The 26772-nt window shown below is 43.6% G+C and overlaps 1 protein-coding gene across 2 annotated transcripts in view; it reads left to right on the top strand.

Annotated features, from left to right (window-relative positions):
• acsl6 (acyl-CoA synthetase long chain family member 6) overlaps positions 1-26772 on the top strand; it is a 117360-nt gene that overhangs the window by 45470 nt on the left and 45118 nt on the right. Inside the window, exon 1 of one of the 2 annotated variants that reach the window (XM_052099629.1) lies at positions 19497-19753. The exons of the other annotated variant lie outside the window; for it this stretch is intronic. Coding sequence (XP_051955589.1) covers positions 19708-19753 — 46 coding nt within the window. The 5' untranslated portion in view covers positions 19497-19707. Of the gene's footprint in view, positions 1-19496; positions 19754-26772 lie in introns of those variants that run through there. 2 annotated transcript variants of the gene reach the window in all.

The following is a 26772-nucleotide window of genomic DNA, read 5'->3' as shown; positions in this document are numbered from 1 at the left end:
AGACAAGCTTAAACATGCGTGCTCCGGTCCGCAACTGGACCATGGATATCTTGACGACCAATCCTAGACATTTCATATTTAACCAAGTTGAATAGTTTTTTTGAGCGTTCGTGTGTTGGAGAAGCGCTTTCATTGCACTCAGAGCTCACTGCGCGCACATCAAATCAGACTCGCATCGGCGGCTTTTCTTTCATCTGGTCGTCAAAATATAATCACGTTTCGCTCAAATGCGCGTTTTTGTGTTTAATTTATTGTAATATAAAACTCCAAGAAGTCTTACAGGTCACCTTCCACAGGTAGTAGAATCTGGTACATCAGCAAAATACTCGGCATGAAAAATCTGCATTTGGCGGGTGTTAATTTCAAACCTTGTTAACTAGAAGTAGGTTCTCTTACGAGAGGTTCTCTCGTATTGCGTAAGCTAGCTTACGCTACGGGAAAGATTCATCTTTTCTGAGATATTGAAGCCAAAAAATGATCCTTAATTTTGTATCCATTGTCAACGCAGTGCGGCAGCTGCAGACCTTGAGCGGGCTAGCTAGCGAGCTCATTGGTTGCTCTGCGGCAACTGCTGCAGCCTATAGACGAGCTTGGGCTGAACTCGCATCCAATGAGAGGCGTCCGCGCTCACTGCATCAAAGCCGCCAAAAGGGCGTGACTAGAGTGCATATAAGCGTAGTTCGTGAGGCTGGAACCCTGATTTTCATCTCTTCAGCGAAGCTCACGCATCACTGAACCGGAAGCCGCGTCGCCGTTCGAGGGGCATCAAGCAAGCGTGGACAGCGTCGAAGAAGTCGGCCGTCTTCGCCACCTTCAGCCGTCCTGCGAGCTACGCCATCCGGCGACGTATCCTTTTAAAAGCAAGCTAGTTCTTAAAGCACTTCACAAAAGAGTACGAGCGTCTTTTTAAGATGCCTCGCTCCACTTGCGCCTCATGCCGCTCCTCTCAGCACCGGAGACCGCCACATCATCTGGCGCTCTCTGCCTGGGACTGGGGCATGCAGAGCTCACCGCGCCCGGCGGATGCGATCTCTGCGAGGAGCTGCCGATGTCGACCCTGCGGGCTCGACTCGAGCGCTCAGGACTGAAGCCGCCGCGCCGCCTTCCGTTCAGCCGAGCAGAAAAAGCGCCGCTCTCAAAGGCTGCCGGAAACAGTGGTAGAAGCGATTGCCTCGCCGGAGCCCATCCCTCGAGCAACGCCTTCACCCTCCCCGCCCACCGGACGCCGCGCAGTTGCCGCCGGCGGCTGCTCTGCTGTCATCTCGGACTAAGAAGCGGAGGATAAGGGCTGTTCCATCATGGCTTCGGACAGCGAGGAGTGGTCAGGCTCACACGCCTCCTCCTCGGCCCAGGAATCCAGCAGGACCAGCGCCCGAGTCGAAGGGGAACTAACGCCTCCTCACACAGGCCGTCGACCGCCTCGGGCTCGAGTGGTCACCGCCCTTGAGCAGGCACCCAACAGACTTGACGGCTGCTTTCTACAGAGCCGCCGCGCGCAGCACCCGCTACCGGGCCGCTCCCTTCCTGCCGGAACTCCACGCCGAGCATTCCAAATCATGGAACGCCTTTCTCGGCCAGGGTCCGATCCCACGTCTCCACCTCTCTTGCTTCGGTGGACGGCGCCACTGAGAAGGGCTACGCTTCCATCCCTCCGGTCGAGGATGTGGTAGCAGCACACCTTTGCCCGCCCTCCGCGAGATGGCGGTCTAAACCAGTGCTCCCGCCTAAGGCCTGCAGAACAACTTCCGCCTGTGTTGGCGCGCCTATTCGCCGCCGGCCAAGCTGCATCTGCTCTGCACTCTATGGCCGTCCTACAGATCCTCCAAGCGGACCTTCTGCGGGAGTGGGATGAGGAAAGCAGGCATCCAGAGGCGGTTGCAGACATACGGAGTGCTACAGACCTCGCCCTCCAGCTACCAAAGCTGCAGCCCAAGCTATAGGGAAGTGCATGGCCGCTGACTGTGACCGAGAGACATCTGTGGCTAATGCTAGCCGACATGGGAGAAGCAGAGCTCTACATTCCTCAACGCACCGCCTCTCCATCCGGTCTCTTCGGGCCGCGGTGAGTGGTATCATTGACCGGTTTTCAGAGGTCCAAAAAGCCACACAAGCCATGAATCTCTTTCTGCCTTGTCGCGCTAGCTCCTCTGCAGGCCGCCCACGTGAGCCTCCTGCACAAGCCTCTTCACAGCGCCCAGCAATGTGCCCACAATCCAGTGTTCACCTCTACACACAAGCATTACACATCCCGTGGCCCTATCACGGCACACTCACATAAAGCGGTTACGAACCGCTCGAGTGTTAGGGTTAATAAACGCACCCACGAATCCGTGCGCGTGCCCATTCTCTGGCCACTCTGTCACACGACCAGCCTTATGTGTAGAAAATGTGCCCACAATCCAGTGTTCACCTCTACACACAAGCATTACACGTTCCGTGTCCCCATCAGAGCACACTCAAAAGCGGTTACGAACCACTCGAGTGTTAGAGTCAATAAATGTGCTCACTAATACATGCGCGCGCCCATTCTCTGCCCGCTCTGTCACACGGCCAGCAAACACTTCTCTGTATGTAAGTCCTGTGCCCGTGACTATGCTTGCGTATCACTTAACAGACGTGACTCTTTCCCCATTTACCTCAATCGGGAAGTCACTCACAGAACAGCCTGTCCATGCTGTCTGCGAGCAGTCCAGCATAAGCACAGTAAGCGGCTCACACATTCTGTTCAGCGCGCTGTGTGCAGCAATCAGAGCGATTTGGCCACTCACCCTCTAACATTACGCTTCAAAGCGTGGGAAGATATTCCAGGGATATCCGAATGGGTGTTAAGCACAATAAAACAGGGCTATTTGCTACAGTTCGATCGCCGTCCTCCTCGCTTCAGAGCGCGGCTCGAAACTACTGTGAACACGGAAGCAGCGTGCATGCTTCATTCAGAAATTCTTCTGTGCAAAAGGGCCATAGAGAGAGTGCCGCCTCCCCTGAGCGAGTCGGGGTTTTACAGACGTTATTTTCTTGTCCCCAAGAAAGACGGCGGCCTCAGACCAATATTAGATCTCAGGTTTTTGAACAAAGCGCTTGCAAAAAGACCGTTCAAAATGCTTACAACCAGCAAACTCCTCGCGCATGATGCGCCAGGGGACTGGTTTATTTCTCTCGATCTGAAAGATGCATACTTTCAGATTCAGATAAATCCCCGTCACAGGCCATTCTTGAGATTCGCCGACGGCCAGGTTTATCAATACACCGTCCTTCCGCTCGGCCTGTCCTTAGCACCCTGTACATTCACGAAGTGCATGGACGCTGGCGCCGCACCCCTCGCGGAGTCAGGGTTTGCGAATTCTGAACTATTTGGACGATTGGCTGATTTTGGCACAATCACATACGGAGCTTCTGTCTCACAGGACAGTTCTCCTCAGTCATCTGAACAGTTTGGGCCTTGCAGTCAATTGGACCAAGAGCTCACTACAGCTCAGTCAGACAATTTCCTTCCTTGGAATAGAACTAGGCTTAGTGGCAATGACGGCTCGCTTATCTACACAGCGTGCGTGCCGTGTGCAGCAACTAGCCGCGTCATTTCAGATGAACAGCCTCACACCTCTGAAGAAGTTTCAGAGAGTGCTAGGCTACATGGCCTCAGCCGCAGCAGTACTTCAACTGGGTTTACTGCGCATGCGCCCGCTTCATCATTGGCTAAACACCCGTGCGTCTCGCCGGGCTTTGGCCACAGGCCGCCAGCCAATCAGAGTGACTCAGACCTGTATTTCAGCTCTGCAGCCCTGGACAGTGGCCGAGTGGTATCAGCGGGGAGTGATGATGGGAGCTGTATCTCGCCGAAAAGTCATCTCGACAGACGCGTCCAACACAGGTTGGGGCGCGGTCTGCGAGGGCTCTCCTGTTTTTGGCCTATGGTCAGTTCAGGAAAAGCTCCTTCACATAAATTGTCTGGAAATGATAGCGGTCGAGTACACGCTCGTGCGCTTCCTCCCGATCATTCAGGGTCACCACGTCCTGGTCCGCTCGGACAACAGGTCTGTGGTATCCTATTTAAACCGTCAGGGCGGTGTCAGATCCAGGAACCTCTTCCATCTGACAAAACGCATACTGAGTTGGTCCCAGCGCCACCTGCGCTCGCTGAGGGTGAAGCACGTGCCAGGCCACCTGAACGACGGCCCAGACAGACTGTCCAGAGACAATATTCCCCCAGGGGAATGGTCCCTGCATGCTCAAACAGTCCAGACGTTATGGCGCATATTTGGCAGAGCAGAGATAGACCTCTTTGCGTCAGAAGAGAACTCTCACTGCCCAATATTTTTCTCGAAGCTGAGGACGCGCTGGCCCAGGACTGGCCCAACCGCCCGCTTTCGCCTTCCCTCCCATCTCGCTGTTGCCTCAGGTAATGCAGAGGATCAGGGAAACGCGCCACTCGGTGCTCCTCATAGCCCTGCGCTGGGAGAATCAAACATGGTTCCCGGAGCTTACGCAGCTGTCACTGACAGCGCGTGGCCCATCCCAGTGAGAGCAGATCTCCTCTCGCAAGCTCATGGAACGATCTGGCATCCCCACCCAGACGCTGGGCTACACGCGTGGGTGATCAACGACTACCCGTCGCTTTGCCAGAAGGAGTAATAAACACCATCATACACGCTAGAGCCCCTCCACGAGAAGACTCTATGCGTCAAAATGGTCTGTGTTTTCAAAATGGTGCACCGACAGAGACCTGGACCCACGGACATGTGGGGTGTCGCCGCTGCTCGTGTTTTTACAAGAGCTGCTGGATAAGGGCAGATCCCCATCCACGCTCAAAGTGTATGCGTGGCGGCCGTCGCGTGTTCGCTGAACCCTGCACGGCCAGTCACAGGGTAAAAGCGAGCTGGTCATCCGCTTCCTCAGGGGAGCTAGAAGGATGAACCCTCCGCGCTCCCATCGGTTCCTATCTGGGACCTTTCTATAGTTCTCGAAGCTATGAAAGCCGCCCTTTCGAACCGCTTCAATCCGTGGATGTGAAACACCTCTCACTTAAAACCGTTTTTCTAACTGCCCTATCATCAGTTAAACGGGTGGGAGACCTTCACGCGCTATCTGTCAGCGCTGCGTGTCTTGAGTTTGGACCAAGTGACTCCAAGGTCATTTTAAAGCCTAGACACGGCTACGTCCCCAAGGTGGTCGGTACTCCTTTCAGAGCACAGATCATTTCCTTGTCGGCGCTATCAGCATCTGATAGCGAACGCGACGCCAATCTCCTTTGCCCAGTCAGAGCACTGAGATTGTATACTGCGCACTCCGCATCTTTCAGAAGCTCCGAGCAGCTTTTCGTTTCGTTCGAGGGCGCACCAAAGGTCTCGCCGCCTCGAAACAGACACTGTCCAGATGGATAGTGGACGCTATTGCTGCCGCGTGCGGCGTCAAAAGACCTACCATGCCCGCTAGGCATTAAGGCTCACTCCACTAGAGGCATGGCCTCCTCGTGGGCATGGTCCAGCGGGATTTCCATTCACGACATATGTGTGGCAGCGGGCTGGGCTTCCCCTCCACCTTTGTCAGATTTTACAATCTGGAAGTACCCGCTCTGCAGGCTAAACTGCTAGCGGTTTAATACGCTACAGCTCCCTGGTGAGCTGCATTAATGGGACACAGTCCACACAGACCGGCACCGCCGCTCTGTCTATGTGCTTATGTACTACACACACACTGGCCCGCACTCTTGCCGGCCAAATATTAATTCCCCACTCACAAGGGCTCCCCGGGTCCCCTTAATTCCCTGGGGCTCATGCAGTGGATGCTTGAGCGCGACGGCGTTGACAAAGGGTTCCCGTGAGCGTAAGCTAGCTTACGCAATACGAGAGAACCTCTCGTAAGAGAACGAATCGGTTACTAACGTAACCTCGGTTCTCTCTAGATGAGGGAACGAGTATTGCGTGAACCGGCCGTGCTTCGCGCCACGCAGCGATTTTTCGCTTCATTCAATGAAAACCAGGGTTCCAGCCTACTGAACTACGCTTATATGCACTCTAGTCACGCCCTTTTTGGCGGGCTTTGATGCAGTGAGCCGTGGACGCCTCTCATTGGATGCGAGTTTGCCCAAGCTCGTCTATAGGGTGCAGCAGTTGCCGCAGAGCAACCAATGAGCTCGCTAGCTAGCCCGCTCAAGGTCTGCAGCTGCCGCACTGCGTTGACAATGGATACAAAATTAAGGATAATTTTTTGGCTTCAATATCTCAGAAAAGATGAATCTTTCCCGTAGCGTAAGCTAGCTTACGCAATACTCGTTCCCTCATCTAGAGAGAACCGATGTTACGTTAGTAACCGATTCCTTTTAAAATTCGGGAGAAAGGAAATCAAAATAGTGTCATTGACTTCAAGCTTTGCAATCACACCCACATGTTCTGTTGGAAAAGTATCTCTATAAAGGTTTAAACGTTCATGTGTTGGTGAGAGATCTGGCGAGCCAGCTGATTTTTAATAAAGAGCCACATGTGGCTCACGAGCCATATGTTCCCGACCCCTGGCTTACACAAATGTCTCATGTGCTGAGAATGTGCTAATGTGCTAACCATAAAAATATAAATCGTAAAACTTTAAGAACCACTTCATGGTCAGGATGGAGACCTTTTGAATCACGCTCGTGCCAGAGAATTATTGCACCTCGACCTGCAATTGGCCAAAATGCTCCGTTCGACTTTTCCGAGACCCTCTACTCTTCCCTGTGGAACACGGAAGCTTGATCTCTGACCCACTTTCTGTAGATCTGAATTTCTGCGGTTTGAATTTTAGAATATTGAGTGTTCTGAATTTCTTCTTCATCTTGAAAACTTGAAGCTGTATTTTTTAAAACAGAATATTTACAGTGTAAGAATTCAGAACCAAAAATTTGCTGTTTGAAATTACATATTTATAAAATACAATGTAATATTACATTTGGCAAAATCACACTTATTATTCAAATTTTAAAGTCTATAATTCAAATTGATACAATTCGAATACAAATTGTTTTGTCAGATTTTGGAAGTTTCATCGCAATTTGAGGCAAGAAGCCATAGACAGCAGTTCTTTTCTGGGCAACAAAAGAACCCGGAAGGGAGTTCTTGTTTGTAAACGGTAACTTCATCTATAGGCTTCAGCAATACCCAATCGCAGCCGAGTTTGATTTCACTTGACAGACCGTGATATTGGTAAATTTAGAACTTATCTCATTCGTGTTCAACAATGGATGATACCAGACTGATTGTGGAGGTGGAGAAGAACAAAGTGCTCTATTGTTTACATTTAGATGCGGTCCTCTTCCTCATGTAAATAAGATTTCATGACTATCAAGTTTGTAATCCTTATCAATGACCCACCCATGATATCCATTTTATAACTCAAGTTTTCGATGTGAAATGGGCATGAGGCTGTACTAAGCCTTATGTAGTGTAGGCAGTCTAGACTACGCCACCTCCTTATTTAAGGCAGGAGGAACCCTCTAAAAGTCACAATACTGATCTTGGACAACCAATGTATTTTAAAGAAAGATAACAATTTTATTGTTCCAATAAAACCATCAAAGGTTAAAACACATATCAGTAATAACATTCACAAAAAACAATTGGAATTAGCTCTCCTCAAGTCTGCAAGAGGGTCGGGCCTGCCCTTGTGGACCTCCTACCACCTGTAAAAGACAAAAGAAAACAAGAGCCCCACAGCATACACCACAACCAAATAGTAACCGTTATGTCCCTATTTCAGTGCCAACCTCCAATACACACCACACAGCTGTGCCACACCACCCAAATCGCCTACGCCGAAGGAGGTTTTAGTGTAGATGCAGGCCCGGCCCTGTACAAAGTCTCTGAGCACTGGAACACACAAAAGTGAGAGCAATACCAAAGAAACAAAACAAATGACAAACAACATTTACGATCAACGTCAATATCAAAATAACAATCCACAATATAATCTAAAATATACAAGAAACAGTGGCTGGTCTGCCCCCTCTAACAATAAAGGAAACATGCATGTTAGCACACGTCAATACAGCCCACAATATAAAAACAAAACATAGCCTACTTTAATGAAAATACCGCTGCAACACAGTTACCCAATCTCAGCTCTCAATCCCCAAACATGATTGATAAAGGTACTATAAAACAAGAGAAGAGATCACCACATCAAATACATTTGTATATTAATTGCATCAAACTCATAAACGATCGGCCTTAGTGTATACTGCGTTTACCATTATTCAGCATTCCCACACGGCCGTCAGCCCATTGAAGGTACCGCAGCAATAAATGTTTGTTTGCCTTGCTTCCCAGACAGAGAATAAAACCTCTTAAATAATCAGCCTAAAAGGGAAAAAATATAACATAAAAGTTGGAATTGCGCCATCAAGGCACAGTCCTTCCATACAAACAAACCACCCAACTAAAAACATACCTATATGCAAGGGTACAGAGGCTGCACGTTGAGCACAACAAACACACCCCAGAACTGCAACACAACCACCACCTGTGGCTGTAAGAACCCTTTATGCGGTCTTAATGATAGAACTAACCACCTGCACCTGAAACGAATTACTGGCCAGTCTCCTCCCACATTCACCCCCCCCCCAAAAAGATGTCATCGCCTCGACGACAAGGACTAGCTTATAGCCAGGGTCTAAAAGGATTAGCTTGATTTAGACCTGTGAAAGCAGCAGCCCCTACCGCCCCAACATAACTGCTCGTCACTGCAGATTGCGGCAGATGGTACGGATTTGAATGTTGACCAGCTGTTGGCCTTGAAGTACGTCGAAGGGTCAGCATCTCATCGTGAGATTGTGGCATCTCCTGCTGACCTCTGGCTTGAGGGGAATGAGGTTGCAATATCTCTTGCTCCAATCCATCACTAACTAGAATGACATCTCCCTGAGCGTCGGAATCTGCCCTCTGAACACTTTTTCCTCTACCAGGCGTTAACCCCTGGTATGCCCCTTCTGGAAAGCTGTCGACGGACAGAATGGACTTCTCTTTAGTAGGCCACACCAAATAATCCTCTCCTTCACTATCAAGTTCACCTTCTTGGGCACCAGCTTGCAGACAGGGCTGGGGTATTACTGGTTCACCAGGCTGATCTTCAAGCCGAGCTGCCCTCATCTCCGTCCTATGTACCCTGCGTGCATCACTAGCACCATCAACTGACGTAACCGTGTATGGAGCACCGGGTTTGTCTGGCACATTGACTACTTTATATAACACTGGGGACCACACGTCTTGGATCTTATGACAGCCTTTATGGCGATGATCTTTTAAATAAATCAGTTGCCCTTTGCTCAATCCACGATCGTGTACCTGATTGTTATGATGCTGTTGTCGATAATCTGCTGCTTCTTCAAGATTTTTCCATGCTAAATTACGTGCCAGCCAAAGCCGTTCCAGGTGGTGCTGAACCCACTCTTCCCAGGAGTTAATTACTTCCTGGTCAGCCTTGGAGACATCCATCCCCAAAAGTGAATCAACCGGAAGTTGCGGGGACACCCCAAACATTACAGAATACGGTGAATGTCCAGTGGAGCGGTGAGTTGTCGTATTATATGCCCAAACCAGCTGAGAGATGTACTTGGGCCACGCCCGTTTTTTCTCTGGCGGAAGGGAGCGAAGCAGGTCATGAAGAGTCCGATTAAATCTCTCACACTGCCCATTTCCCTGTGGATGGTATGTTTGGTCCTAGATTTTTCAATCCCATAAAGGCCACAGAGCTGTCGAATAAGAACGCTCTCAAAATTTCTCCCCTGGTCGGAGTGTATCCTTTTAGGCACTCCAAAACGATAAAACCAGCTCTCGACCAGAGTTTTAGCTACAGTAATGGCACTTTGATCTTTGGTTGGGACCGCCTGTGTATATTTGGAAAAGACATCAGTCATGACCAACACGTTTTCTTGCCGATCCGTACCAGGTTCCAAAATAGTAAAATCTATTGCAAGAACCTCCAATGGCTGGCTAGCAAGGAGAATGCCTTGATATGTCTTCACTGCTGGCTGAACAGCTTTTGAGAGTATGCAGCATTGACAATGCTGGCAATACTTCTCTATCTCAACTCCCATTCCTGGCCAGTAGCACCTTTGCCGGATCAAATCAGTAGTCCTTCGCACCCCCTGATGCCCATGCCCATCATGAAGGTTATACAGAACTTCCTGGCGAAGGCAAGAAGGCAAAAGCAACTGAAAAAACTCTTCACCATGAGATGTCATTGCCCGTCGATACAACAAGCCATTTTCCTCAGTTATCCGATCCCATTGACGAAGCAGACACTGAAGATTTCTTGGCAGTTGTACCCGTTGTTCTTTAGTTGGTAGTTGCCCCAACTTCCAGAATGAGAGCAACGAATTTAACAGGGAATCTGCACCTTGCAGTGCCACCAAGTCAGCTCTGGAACGACTGGGAAACACCCCAATCTGTTGCGACTTCACATCGGCTCCTGCATTTTGAGTTACATCAAGGAGGCATCGATCATACAGGTCAAATCTATCACCCCGATCCTCACTGGCCTGCTCATTGTATTGGCGAGAAAGAGAGTCAGCATTGCCATTAACACGACCTGAGCGGTACTGCACAGTAAAATCAAAAGCAGCCAATTGGGCTACCCATCGTTGCTCAGTGGCACCCAACTTAATTGACTGGAAATGGCTGAGGGGATTATTATCAGTATACACGGTGCATTTACTTCCCAGTAGGTACTCTCTGAATTTCTCCGATACAGCCCACTTAAGTGCCAAGAGCTCCAATTTCATAGAGCTATAATGCTCCATGTTTCTCTCAGACCGTCGCAGCGACCTGCTGGCATAGGCTACTGGCTTCAACCTCCCCTGATTTTCCTGAGACAGGACAGCCCCTAAGCCCTGATGACTCGCATCAACTTCCACAACAAATGGCTTAGTAAAGTCGGCAAAGGCCAAAATAGGGGCACATGTAAGAGTCCTCTTTAATTCTCTGAAACTTTGTTCACACTCATCGGTCCACATATTAGGCAAAAATATACCTGGTTTGGCCTTGCCTTTCTTTGCAGTCCTAAGAACCTCAGCAACCATTTGATGGAGGGGGGCAGCTAATTGGGCAAAACCCTTCACAAAGCGACAATAGTAACTACAGAAACCCAGAAAAGACCTGACTTCCGTCACATCACGAGGCCGCCTCCAATTTGCAACAGCAGATGTTTTTTCTGGATCAGTCGCCACCCCTTCTTTGGAAACACGATGCCCCAGGTACTGCACTTCCTGTTTAAAGAAATGGCATTTACTTAACTTTGCTTGTAGTCCTTTCTTTTTCAGTCGACTAAGGACCACCTCCAATCTCTGCAAATGCTGTTCCACGGAAGAAGAAAAAACAATAACGTCATCAAGATACAAAAGGACAGACTGTAAGCTCTGGTCACCGAATATTCTTTCCATGAGCCGCTGGAAAGTCCCTGGTGCATTACACAACCCAAATGGCATTCTCTCAAACTCAAAGAGCCCAAAAGGTGTGCAAAAGGCAGTCTTTGCTTTATCTTTTTCAGCCACAGGGACCTGGTTATAGCCACTCACCAGATCTAGGGTAGAAAACCACTGTGCCCCTGCCAGGGCATCTAAAGACTCTTCAATGCGGGGAAGTGGGTAAGCGTCCTTCCGTGTCTTGGCATTCAATTGTTGATAGTCCACACACATTCTTAACTCGCCACTCTTTTTGTGTACCAACACAATAGGGGACGCATAGGGACTGCTGCTTTCTCTAATTACTTTACTTTCCAGAAGTAGCTTAATGTGATTTTTCACAGCCTGCCACTGGGTAGGAGGTATTCTCCTATATCTCTGGCGAACTGGGATATTATCAGTAAGTGGTATTTCATGTTCAATCTCATCGGTACACCCTAGGTCGCCCTCACTCTTAGCAAAGACCTGATGGTACTTCTCCAATAACTCTTTTACTTGTCTTCTCTCTGCAGATGTTAACCCTGGCCATTGTAATGCTGAAATGGTCTCAGATAAAGGCATATGAGATCCCATATCTGTATGAGCAGTCACATGCGCCACCTCCTCACCCTCCCCAACAAAATTCAACTGCTGTCCTTCTATTCCTTCAACCTGATGTAACTTGCCCAACACCTGTTTTGCATGCACTGTGGCCCCTGTGACTCCTACATTAACCACAGGTACATAAGTCACACCATTTACCACTGTCACTAAAGATGGTGAGAGCAACAAACTCGGAGCAAGATCTGAGCCCCCTGGCTCTAACAACATGTGTTTTGGGGCGGCGTAGGGAACCTTTGGGCAAGTGACTTTTACAAATTTTAGTGACCCTGCTGGTATAAAATCTCCTGCCCTTTCAAGCACACGGACCCTACCTTCACTGCTTACTGGGCAAACCTCCAATCTATGGCAATGGCGCAAAGCCTTCCCCCAACCTGCTTTGGCCTGATCAACATCTAACGAGCTAAACAAAACTTCCCCATGTTGTACAAATAGATCTCGATAACATTCTCCAATTACATTCATTCCCAATAATCCTGGTACTGCCTCTTGTTGTGAAACACCAAAGGGGTCTTTCACCACTAAAACCCCCCGGCCTGGAATGTTTCTACCTAACACCTCAACATCCAATTCCAAGTAGCCTACATAAGGGATATCTAGCCCATTAGCTGCCTTCAAGGCAAGCCACCCACATGATCGGAGTCTAGGGGCCATCAAATGTTTAAATGACTCTTTAAAAAATGACTCCGTAATGGTGGTGACCATAGAGCCTGTATCTAATAGACATTTCACTTCTACCCCCCCCATCACCACATCAACAATTGGACATTTACCTATAAGAGGTGGTGAATTTTGCATGCTACTGACATTATTAATGCTTGTTCCCCCCCATCTCCCATACCTGAGGGTCCAGTTGCATCCAGGGTGACATTCGTCTCAACAGATGGACTAGTGACATGTGGTCTTGGCCCCTGACGACACTGATGAAGAACGTGTCCAGGTTTACGGCAGCAGAGGCAAATAGGAAGACCTTCTGCAGTGAACTGATAATTAGAATTAAGAGGACGGGAGGCAGACTGATCCAATACAGATTGTATTTTAGCTAAGCTTTGTAGAATGCTATCAATTTGCAACTGCTGTTTATGAAGTTGCTCTTGTAGAGTGGACAAATCAAACCCCTTCCCAGTCTCCATTGAATTACATGCCCCCTCAACATTACAGTCAGCTCCTTGATGGCAAAGCCCTACTCGAGCCTGTCTAAAAGGTCTCTCACCCTCTTCAGCCCATTTAATGGCCTCCTGTCGGAGCACTAAAAATGAACTTAACAGGTTTTGTCTCACGATACTCTTTAACTCTCTGCGCAATGCTACATCACGCACATGTTCAACAAATTGGTCTCTAACCAAGGTCTCTGAATCCATTAACTTATTTGGATAAAAACGCTGGATATTCCCCATTAAAGCCCACAATGAGTGAGAAAACTCTTTTAATGACTCTCCCTCTTTCTGTTTTCTTTCAAAGAACTGTTTTTGGAGACCAACAAAGGAAGAGGAGGAACCATACAATTCTTTTAGAATTTGTAAAACAATCTCCGGGTTTTCCCAATCTGTCAAAGATCGAAATCTAATTTCTGCTTTAGCTTCCCCCTCCAAATGATCATAAAGGAAGAGGGCCTTCTCTCTATTAGTAATGCACCTATCTCTAAGACATGCTTCAACATTCTCAATCCAATCATAAACCGATAAATCGACGAAGAAGTCCACTAGTACTACTGGCAGCTAAACTGGCACCCCCTCCTTGATGAACTTGTGCATTAGCTACTCGCAACCTTTGTACTTCCTCATGTAGAGCAAGAAGTTCCTCCTGTTCCCCTTCCACACTCATATTTGCAACAAACTAAAGTTACTACACAGCATAAACAAAAATAATGGAAAAAAACAATTAACAAGTTATTTGTAGTCACTGGCCTCTGGGTCCCCGCTTAGCATCTCCGGGCAGTCACTCCTCTTGTTATCCTGTACCAGCCACTGTTTCTATTTTAACAATCATACAATAAATAACAGTTAAGATTACACATACCTTGCCAACTACGCCAAAAATTTAGTGTAGGCAGTCTAGTCTACGCCACCTCCTTATTTAAGGCAGGAGAAACCCTCTAAAAGTCACAATACTGATCTTGGACAACCAATGTATTTTAAAGAAAGATAACAATTTTATTGTTCCAGTAAAACCATCAAAGGTTAAAACACATATCGATAATAACATTCACAAAAAACAATTGGAATTAGCTCTCCTCAAGTCTGCAAGAGGGTCGGGCCTGCCCTTGTGGACCTCCTACCACCTGTAAAAGACAAAAGAAAACAAGAGCCCCACAGCATACACCACAACCAAATAGTAACCGTTATGTCCCTATTTCAGTGCCAACCTCCAATACACACCACACAGCTGTGCCACACCACCCAAATCGCCTACGCCGAAGGAGGTTTTAGTGTAGATGCAGGCCCGGCCCTGTACAAAGTCTCTGAGCACTGGAACACACAAAAGTGAGAGCAATACCAAAGAAACAAAACAAATGACACACAACATTTACGATCAACGTCAATATCAAAATAACAATCCACAATATAATCTAAAATATACAAGAAACTGTGGCTAGTCTGCCCCCTCTAACAATAAAGGAAACATGCATGTTAGCACACGTCAATACAGCCCACAATATAAAACAAACAAAACATAGCCTACTTTAATGAAAATACCGCTGCAACACAGTTACCCAATCTCAGCTCTCAATCCCCAAACATGATTGATAAAGGTACTATAAAACAAGAGAAGAGATCACCACATCAAATACATTTGTATATTAATTGCATCAAACTCATAAACGATCGGTCTTAGTGTATACTGCGTTTACCATTATTCAGCATTCCCACACGGCCGTCAGCCCATTGAAGGTACCGCAGCAATAAATGTTTGTTTGCCTTGCTTCCCAGACAGAGAATAAAACCTCTTAAATAATCAGCCTAAAAGGGAAAAAATATAACATAAAAGTTGGAATTGCGCCATCAAGGCACAGTCCTTCCATACAAACAAACCACCCAACTAAAAACATACCTATATGCAAGGGTACAGAGGCTGCACGTTGAGCACAACAAACACACCCCAGAACTGCAACACAAGTCTCCTTCCACTCCACAAGTCTCCTCCCACACTTACCCTGAACCCTAATGTGATTATAGCATTGGTAGCACATCCTGATAGTTAGCATATATTTTCAGGACACCTGTATGCTGTAGAGTCAAATATAGAAGTTCAGGTATTGCGTACTGCCCCACTTCAAGCACAGATTGTTCTCAAATTCATATCAGGACATGGTCAGACAAGTGGCTTTGGTTGCTTTGTGTTTTTATGCCAATTCCTGCTGAGTGTACTCTGATAATAGAGCTTTTCACACTCTGGGTTTTGGAACACAGAAGTAAACGTTTGCAGGGTAAACTTCGACAATGGTGAATGGGAGATCACAGCAAATATTTATCACTTACCCATTAGCTCCAAATCCAAAAGAAAAAAATCCTCTATTACATTTGAATGACTTTCCAGAAGAGGAAAATATAGAGAGCGGTGGATTAAGAGAGTCAGATGGAGATTATGCCAAATTTACTGTCACTCAGCAGCTGTAATAGAGACCCCCTCCCCTCACAGCTGTGGTAGTTCGTTTTTAAAATGAATTCCAGGGTAAAATAACACAGAGAATAATGTAATAAACTTAAACTCAATATTTAAAAAATGTATAATATAAAACAAATGTTAGATTTACGCTGATAAATAAGGTGTAAACATGTCATTGCAACACATTCTCACCCCAACTCGTCACATATGGACGCTTGGGCAGTTGCGTCGCTTATTGACGCGCTGGGTATACCTTTGGCGTCATTTTTCAACATGCAGGGTAGTCCGATATACTTCTATATATCTCTGAACCGGAGCGTGTAGCATTGAAATTTCACGTCTTGGGTAAGCTCACACTGCGAATGGGTCGAGAGTCGAGACTGCAATAAATAAAAATAAAAAGGAATAGGCTACAATGGCCCTCCAACTGTTTTTTTATGTTTAAAAACCCGGACACGTTGTAAAATGACGCCATTCTATATATCTCTGAACCGGAGCATGTAGCGTTGAAATTTCACGTCTTGGGTAAGCTCACGCCGCGAATGGGTCGAGAGTCAAGACTGCAATAAATAAAAATAAAAAAGAATAGGCTACAATGGCCCTCCAACTGTTTTTTTATGTTTAAAAACCGGACACGTTGTAAAATGACGCCAAAGTTATACCCAGCGCGTCAATAAGTGACGCCAAGGGGTCCTGCCCAAGCGTCCATATTTGGGGTGTGAGAATGTGTTGGTCATCACAGTCTGTGAAAAAAGGTGTATTGTGCAGACGTGTTATTTTGTGCAGTTCATTTTCATTACTTAAACCTTTATAGCTGTTTTATTTCACTTTAAAACTGCTTTCACTTGCACAATAAACTGCCATTGCAACAGTATTTAAGAGGGCTATTTTAAAATCTGATAAAATTGCCTTACTTCCTGCTTCCAGTTGGTAGCGCTATGATCGTGATCCATAATAGCTGCATAAACGTGATCAGCCCCATTACCAAACATACAGCTGAATTTTCACCAAAATCACACAATGCCCACAGAAGATATAAAGGGGGTGCAACAGAGCCCCCTTACATGACCATTTTCAAGGGGGCACCCCTGCATGACCTTTCAGTGCTTGGGATCTAATAATAATAATGCTTAGAAGAACAATAGGGTCTCTGCACTTTCAATGCTTGGGCCCTAATAATAACAACAACAACAATAATAATAATAATAATAATAAAGGAGCCATCTTATTTTGTTTTCAAACCAGAATGCAGTACAGGAATAGAACATAAAGCTCTCACAACAACTTAATTGATTCATTGATATTAACAAGGAACTAGACTATACAATATCTAAAGTGCATTCAAATAGTACATGTATGTTATATATTTGTGGATTTCCTCATAAAAGGCCATCCACAATTTATTATTGGTACATTTGAGGGCTTCTGAGAAGATTCTGTGTGTCTTTACAATTGGAATAGTTCTCCAGAGCATTAATTAACAAGTAGTGCTGACTAATATTGTTTGAAATCGTTGACAGGAGGATTTTTTTTTATTTATTTTTTTGTCTGCTAAAGAAAATATCTTCTTTCTGAATTTCCATACTCAAAGTTGAAATTACAGTTGAATGCATGTGAACCTGACACACTGCACACGTGCATGAGCAAACACAATCTGATTGTAACATTGGAGTACTAATTGCATTAATATAGGTTACTCCGTCCTAAGTAACCCTACCTAATCCTAACACTACCGAAACCAAATAAATAAGTTTAAATAATTCTCAGTCAGCTGTGTCAAATGTACATTTATGGCCTGCTTCAAGTCCACCCACAGCATTTCTAGTGGATTGAGATCTGGACATGGCCATTCAAAACCCTCTTGTCTCTTTCTTCCTGAATCACACCTTTGTGGATTTGTTTGCATGTTTAAATGCTGTCCAGTTATGGTTTACCTTCAACCTTTTTTACAGATGGCCTCACATTCTCCTCAAGTACTCTTCTTTGGTGTAATGTGGAAATTAAAGCTGATGTTATGATGTTATGCTTTCTGGGGCAGTTTATTCAAATGCAGTGCTTGTTTTTCTCCATGATGTTTGGATCTATGGGTTAACATTTCCATTAGAGCACATGCTCCGGAAGTCCTGTTCTTCTTGTAAGTGTTGGATGGCAAACTTTTTTGAGGGCAGAGTCTTCTTCCTTGCTGTCCTCCTATGATTTGTGACCTCCAATGATGGACTTAACAGAAAATGAACCATTGTCAACCACCAGCAAGACAGAATAAACCACTAAATGCAGTCTATGACAGCCAGACAGCAAGAGGCACTTCACAGACCACTAAGTGTCTAATTCCATTTAGCTTTTTTCCTTATTTCTGGATGGTTACTAAATGTTTATATACAGTTTACCTATCTATAGACATTTCCTTCACTGTCATTAGCCATCCATTATTATTGTTCTGTATGTCTTGTACTGTAATTTTGAAGGTGAAATTTTGTCACTTAACTAGTTCTTAGGAAAATACCAGTTTTGGAATTATGCTGGTTTATGAAAAACTTTATTTAGTTGTAAAGGATGGATTACCTTTCCCAACAGAATTGTTTGAAGCAATTCATACACACATAAAGTTTAGCATATCAGTGTATACAGTAAAGAAGAGAGGATGGCTTGAGTAAGCTGGGTACTAAATCTCTGCTTGGCCATCTGCTTTGACAGCTCAGTGACATTGGATTGAGTGGCAAATCCACAGCAGCTGCGTCATTGGTCAGCCAGTCTTGTCTCCAGACATCTGCCCACAACAAATCTGCATGTCTTTTACATTATGTTTTCAGACATTTACTGTCACCACTTGCCTATTCATAATTTGTTCATCATTTATCAGCATCTCAGTGTGATCTCAGTCTGTCTCTGATCATCAGCTACTGGATGTGGGCTAGATATTAAGCTTATATGGTATGCATTATAATGGAAGTCTTTAGCAGTATTCTTACAAATGTCTTTAGTGCGAATGGTAGAGAAATGAGGTAGTGACTCAAAGGTCAAGGTTTTAATTCTCAGAGAATGCATGCACTGATACAATGCACTTTAAGTAGCTTTGGATAAAATCATCTGCTAAATGCATAAAGTGTAAGATGTTTTGCCCAGAGAATGGCATAAAGGCACTGTGTTGATTAACCTCAGAGTTATGAATCTAAATGCTAAATTCATATGATTAAGGTTTACTGTCTGCAAATCTCTTCCTCTAATTGGTGTGATGGGTTCAAACACCAACATATTTATTTTCTGTGTCCAAAGAACTATGCAGTATCTATTTATATGGGTATGCATGTGCGAAATTTAAATGATGGTATTTAGTGTTTATATTGTATCTTCAAACATGAGCCAAAGCCACGTTAAATCACACGTGATCTGTAGTCGCTGCCTGCTGGAGTCATGATGCATCATGCAGAAGGATTCAAGGTTAAACAGGGAAGGAGGAGGAACATGAGTGTCATGTGACCCATTATTCATCTGGGAATTGGTGAATGATTGATAGAGCAAAAAATAGGCTGAGCAAAGTGAAAATATTAATATGATGTTTGTTCAGTCCACTTTTACACCCAAATTACTCACATACAAATTATATTGGAGACAATTGACACATTATTGGGTTTCTCAAAACATGGTAAAGAAAATCAAATATGTCTTTAAAAATAAAAGGAAATACACCAAATATACTGTAAGTAGCTAAATAATAGCATATGTTCTACCTGGATTCCTTTTTTTTTTTTTACTTTCATTTATTTATAGATATAAATAGTGATAATGTAATTATTGACCTATATAAGAGTCAGCTATGACTATCTAGCCATATCTGTGCTAACCTCAAGCAGCTCTGCTAATGCAAACCTCATAGGTGCATTAGCATCAGGGAGGAGACATGAGGTGAGCGTGAGCCTGAATTCCACAGTCAGACCTGTCATTTACTCTTTCTCTCCGGGCCTCGCATCAGTCTGCGACTCTCTTCTAATCTCTCACAGTAGCTGAGAGCTCCATGCAGCAGTGTTTCGGCTCCACGTACAGCTAAATGCTGCGACAGTGCTCTCAATGACCAAGACATGCTCGCCTTTGCTTTAGTTGCTGGCTCTGTCTGGGTTATACTAGGTGAGTTGCAATTTTTATTTCTCATGCTAATGTGAGGTTGAGCTTTTCTGCAGTGAAGCGTCGCAGTTTCTACCGGCATCATCTGAGCAATGAATGTACTGTGGTGATGAAATGCAGAAGCTGTTGTGAGCGAATCAGTGATATTGCATTTATAAAGAGATGTATTGAAGCTGAACAATATGATACGGTCGGTAATTCAAACCCTTTTAGAGCGTAGAAGCTTCAAGGGCCTCTACATCGTGAAATATCTGCCATTGCATAGTCTCAGATTATGCGGTCAAAAAGGCAGAAAGGCAATTTCATTCGCATGTTCTTGTAATTGAATGTTCACGACGCATTTTTCTCGTGTGATACGAGCCATAACCGCGAATCATATGTAAAAGCAGGATGTAAGTTGCTGATGATGGTGTTTTTCCATAATGCGGCATTAAGCGTTGAAGGTGATGAAGATCGTATGCCCTGTTGGGGCGTGAGAATCATTTTATTTTTGTGATATAGTACAGTGACATGAATCGGAGAGGATTATAGTCAAATATGTTTGTTTAAATGTCGGTGTAAGATAAGCCTTTTACAGATCTTGTTTAAACGGTTAGTTATTGCCGGTGTCGTGCTCCATGCACTACGCAGAGGCCAGTGACGTCATAACAAGAGCCACTTCGACTGATTGGCGGGAGCTGTCCAGCGAGGGGGTTCTGAAACGTCATTGCGTCTCACTCCACCTCGTCGCCTTGCTGCTTTATGGACAGAGAGGTTCATGATTAGTCTGTTAGGAACTATTTGTTTCGAATAGTATTCTAACATGCTGCTCTTAGTATTTCTATACGTATTCAGTCTGCTGGAAATGATGTGCATTTTCTGCTATTTTTTCCCCGATTCTGAACATTGCCTGCATACAACACATCATGTACATACAGCACATCATGCATTTTTCATAGCCATGTGTTAACGAATAGCGCATAGTCACTGAAAGCTTACTTTGTCTAACCTGAGCTTCTCAGCTGCCATGTGGCGCTCATTAATTCTGCAGGAAGGAAGGTTTGATGAGAGACAAGGGTAAACCTAATCTTTTACCCCTTCCTCCATAATTAAAAGATTTAGGTTAACCAACACCAGGTTGTAATTTTGACTGAAATGTTTGTTATGCCATAACAAGCACTCTGTGACAGATTTCATGGCAGCTTGACATAGACTTTAAAGGAACATTTTGAGGAATACTAGACAAAAAAAAACATTCTTAACATTGTTGATCTTTATTAGATCCGTAGAAATATTAATTATTCAGTACTGATAAATGGTCTCAGAACCAATGTCCTTCTGTACCGCAACTCTCAAGACTCCTATATCTGAACTAGTTTGAGCATTGCACTAACAATGCCAAGGTTATTTCTATTCCAAACCACAAACCATTAAAATGTGTAATTTGATTCACTTGAGATTAAAAAATGAATTGAATCCTGAGATCACTGTAACCAATTCTTGGAATAACCCAGGCTATTGCTTAATGTAGTGCACATCTTCATGCACACCACTTCTGCTTTAGAGCATAGCACAAATAACTACCCATTTATAAGAATTTCACTGATATGTCACAATTTAGAACCTCTTATGGCAGCTGTCATGTGTCTAAATGTCTGACATTTTGACCACAAGCAATCTTGCAGGGTTTTGTGGTGTGCTGTAATAGGAAGATTGATTTGTGCACAATTCAAATATTGCTTATTTAGCTGATTAAATGTGCTGAGTAATTAGTGTGTCTTTTGAACCTCATGCCAACTGGGCTAGTCATGTGTAATGCTGTAACTACTAGTCCTTTGGATTAAACTCATAATGACCTGCTGGTTTTTAAGACTTTTCCATAATAAATTTCTCCTACTGTAAAAGAAAATATTTTGTCAAGTAACTTCCATGTGGTAAATTCAGTGTCAAAAATATTATTGAATCATTATTGAATCAGACTGACTACATTTTTACAGGTCAGATCATGCACAATTTGCTCTTTAAGGTAACAACTGCACATGTTTCATATTTGTATTTTTTTACTGTGTATTTGTAAATAGAACGTTTACTAGATATGGTTAATTTTAAGTGCAACTGTGTCTGTTAAAATGCTTGTATCTCTGCATTTGTTATACAGGCTATGATGCAGCGCAAATACACCCCAAAACATATTTTAAGATGAACACATTTTAACTTCATACAACATAGAGTAATCTATAACCAAATTTAATAATAGTTTTTTCAAGTTTTATTAATTTTATTTTAATTTTATTTATGAAATTAAAGTGTAAATCTTAAAAATAGGCAAACATATTTTTTGTGTAGATTTGCTTGTTTGTTTTTTAATGTGTCATTTATATTTAAGTATGTGTGTTTGTGAGCCATGAGCTGTAAGCTGTAAGCTAAAACTGAGTATCATGTAGTCAAGGGTAGACTGAGAGAATTGTGGATTAAGCAGAGGGAGGGGCATGGGTAGAGCTGCATCTGCTGAGGGTGGTGTGATACGGTGGCCAGTGGGGTTCATTGCAGGCTAATGCGTTTGTCTTTTCCTGCCTCTCTGTTCGTGTCAGTGTGACCGCTGTAGTGTATGCTCTGATAGATGTAATCACAGGTTTACTTATGGCAGTTTGTGGTCAGATCATTTCATACTGTTTGTCCTCAGCTTGCTTAGTACTCTGGTTTTACAATTAGCTTTGTACTCCTAATAATCATGTTGATTTCTGATAACATGAGGCGGCAGCAACAATAGATGCAATCAACTTTTGGGTGTAGATGTGATTTACCTTAATTGGATAAAATCAAAGTAACTATTTTTGACATATACAGAGTACACGACCAATGTGAGACAGGGTTGGACAAATGTCCAAATTTTAGAATAGCTCCCTTTCAAATCAAGAGAGTAAATTTGAAATGAATTGGCCATGAATTGAAATAGAAGAATTCACTCAGTTAATGCTTAACACAGAAATTCAACACAGTCAAATAATACCAGTAGTATGTGGAAAGGAGATTGTGGGGAAAGCAAGGAAGACTTGGAAAGAAGAAAGCAGGGGTTACTTTTGTCCATCTGTTTTCTGGACTAATAGGACGTAATCTCTTGTGATAGTACAAGCTAATTGCTTGTGACGCTTTGCAGATTAGGGTGTGAAGTAGTGCAGTTCCCACAGACATTCAGTTTTAATCCACATAAGTTATTATGAATACTTTAGAGACAGTGTTATGTGGTTACCTAATGTTTGCAACCAATCATGTAACTGGTTTTAACAGTGTATAATGGGTCATCCATGTTAATTGGAGAAAGCTTTTAATAGAGCTTTGTTTAAAAGTTATCAATAGTTGGCTTGGCCATAAGACAGTTATGTGACTCACACGTTTTGCGGCAATGTATTCTGATCATAAATTGATATAGATTGTGTCACATGCAGAGTAAAGTATAAAAATGCAAGAATAATAATCTGTAACACTTTACTTTCATTCATTTTAGCAAACATTATTACTTAAACAGAATTATATTATACTGTATGAAATTGGTTTGCATTTGTGTTTGCTGGATTCCAAATTTGCTAAGCATGACCATGATGTTGATTAATGACTAATTAATGAAAGTTATAATAAAAGTTGTTTCTAAATATGATATTGCAAATGGTCACGCATCTTATCACGTGGCTTGTTGAGCGTGTTACCGCGGAGACATAGTGCATGTGGAGGCTCACGCTATTCTCCATGGTAACATGCTCAACAAGCCGCGTGATAAGATACTCGGATTGACGGTCTCTGGCGCATAGGTAACTGAGATTTGTCCACCAACACCCGGATTGATGCAAGTCACCATGCCACCACGAGGACTTGGAGCACATTGGGAATTGGGCATTCAAAATTAGGGAGAAAAAGGGAGAAATAAATAAATAAATACATTAACAAAATGAATAAAACAATACATTTAATTACTTTTAGATCATTCTGTCCCCTGAGAATTTCAGAAAATACCAACATCTGTACCAATATCAGTTGCTGTTGCAGCTGTTTTTCAGGTCTTTAGTCTACTACTTGTGCGTTTTATTTACTTGTTTGTTTGTTTATTCATTATTTTAAAGAAGCATAGAGTTCTAGATACTTTGGTCCCAAAACAGCAACATTTCCATTATCATTTCATTCGTTAATTTGATCAACAGAAAGATATTTAAACATTTAAATAAATATAAAGTTTTCAGTGTGTTTGATATCAATAAAGTATATTAAATGCACATTTAGAACGATGATTTGAATAACTCTTCACAATGTAAACTATCATTTTTATTGGAGCTAGATTAAATAGCATGTCAATGGCGCTAACTACAGTAACTAGTGATGACATCCAGTCAATTACAAACTCAAGAGACACATGAACAGTTCAATTGATTATGTCAGTTATCTTCACTTTTAGACGGTGAACTTTAAATCGCACACATCCGATGTGCCAATATTCAGAGTTTTCTGCTCTGAGGGCCACTGGAGCTCCTATATACTGATAAGTTATGAGTTATTCATTATGTATAAATTAGTGTACCTCCAGTACTTAAACGGTTATGCTTTCGTCACTGTGGTTTATGATAACCTTTATGATTTCACGTACTTTAATTTTAAAACTAACGGATATAAATAATTATTTGATCCTCTAAAATGTTGGCAGGGTGGTTCCAAATGCGCACCCATACTCAGGCATACATGCACACCACCATACAACTCTAGGTGGCGTCATAATAAGTATTTTTGCTTTTTCGCTAATAACTCGAGCCATAAGGGCTAGAATCAAAATGTATAATTGTTTTCTACCATTTTTTTTTTTTGTAAAACCTATTTTTTGAACTCCTCCTAGGCCATTTGTCCAATTTGCACAACAATTTGTAAAAATAATTTACAGACCCACCTGACAAAAATGTATACAAATAATTTAGATATGTGAAATCATTCCGAAGATATTAGCGAAATCTTGGTACACATAGTCAACAGGCCATGTTGAGGATGCACGTAAATTGTAATACAATTATACCCATATGGGGCACTACAACTAAAACAACTGTAATAATGCTGCAGTCTTTTGATCGTCAAAGTTGAAATTAAATATGCACCTTATTTGGTTCAAGTGCTAACATATCCTTTACATATCAATTCTAAAAAATGGTCACCAGTAGCCACTAAATCTTCAGCACCTAATAACCTGAGTTGTGAATGGCCAATGGTAATGAAACAAGCAGGGTCTCCACACAAATCTGTGTACACAATTTTGTGAGAATCGGCCACACAGTGGCGCTTTATTAAGATAATCTGTGTTTTTGCTTCTTCTTCTTAGCATTTGCATTGCGTGCCCAGCCACAGAACAGCATCTTGTTCAGCCAGGTGTAGAGCCTCAAGTCCGCCATTGAAATAAGTTAGAGGACACTCGCTGACAATGTGCTGCATGGTTTATGGTTCCCCAAAGCTGCAGTTCGGGTTGGTGGCTTGCCCCCACCGAACAAGGTTGACTGCACATCGACCCTGTCCCGTCCGGAAGATACTGCATACCGACTGGAGCCTCCACCTATTGAGGAAGTCTGCCATCAAGTCCATGTCCTTGTTCAGCACGTTCTCGACCTCGTCAAATGTCCGATGTTGGGTCCCAAGGCATATGTCTTCTGGGTAGATACATTTTCGGGACTGTGTTGCTGGAAGATCATTAATATAGATGTTGAAGAGTCTTGGAGACAGGACAGACCCCTGCGGGATTCCATTTGCTTGTTTCCTCCAAGAGCTGTTTTTGTATACCAGGTGTACCCGGAAACGTCTATCATGGAGGAAGAGTTCTATGACCTCTACTACCCAATTTGGTAAAACCTTGGATAGTTTTAACAGGAGGCCAGCATGCCAGACCGTGTCATAAGCTGCGGTTAAGTCAAGGAAGACGGTTCCAGTTTTGCTGGAATCCGTTTTCAATGTATGTCGTCAGGGTAAGAACTTGGTCACCGGTGCTACATACTTGTCTGAACCCTGCCTGCTCAATGTGTCTGAACCCTGCCTGCTTGGTTTTCTCCAAGACTGGGCTGATTCGGTGATGGATCAAGCATTCTAGTAGCTTGAAACACACGGATAGCAAAGATATTGGCCGGTAGCTGGCTGCAAAGATTGGGTCCTTGCCGGGTTTCGGATGGCGATGACTTTTGCCTGGCGCCAGACTCATGGCATCCTTTTTTCTTGAGTTATCCGCATGTAGAACGAAGAAAGCCTTGATTTCGCCTTGGGTCCAAGATGTTTCAGAAATTCTGGCAGGATGTTGTCGTATGTGTTTTTAATAATAATTCCAGAACCGTATAGGCTAGAATGATTTTTCTTAGCTTCTCCATATCCTCCAGTGCCCCCAAATCATATGGTCACATGGATTTCTATTTCAGCATGAAAACTTTTCAACCACTTAGAAAATCCTACTTTTTCGAACCCATCCTTGGCCGTTTCCTCAATTTACTCGAAATGTAGCTTGCATCATATATAGACCCTCCTTACAAAAAAATATCAAAAGAATTTTGATATGTTAAGTTGTTCGAAAGATATATGCAAATATGTTTTTGGGTGTGGCCTGTAATTACTTATTGGCCTGTATCTTTGAGTGAAAAACTCTAACTTGACAAAACTTAATGTCATGGACAAGAGAACATTCTGAGGTCACATGCAAAATTTCATAAATTTTTTATGCTAGGGGTGCTATAGGAATATCCTATTTTTGCTACTTTGATTAAGGCAGTTAGGGTTCCACCGGATCTTTCTCACAAATTTGATTATTTTTGTCATTTGTCCATTTGTGCCAAAATTCTACGCACTACTTAGGTACACAGACACACCCAATCAGATCCTAGGTCACGCTATAATAAACACTTTTATGTTTCCGCGCATATCTCCACAACTGTACAGGTTCAAATCAAAATACAAATTGTATATCTCTGATTTCATTTCCGCTTATAACATTTAGATTTTTCTGAAAAACCTACTTTTTCAAACTCCTCTTTGGCTGTTAT

Source organism: Xyrauchen texanus, chromosome 31 (assembly GCF_025860055.1).
Source record: "Xyrauchen texanus isolate HMW12.3.18 chromosome 31, RBS_HiC_50CHRs, whole genome shotgun sequence".
NCBI lineage: Eukaryota > Metazoa > Chordata > Actinopteri > Cypriniformes > Catostomidae > Xyrauchen > Xyrauchen texanus.
This window is presented reverse-complemented; position numbering and strand designations above follow the sequence as displayed.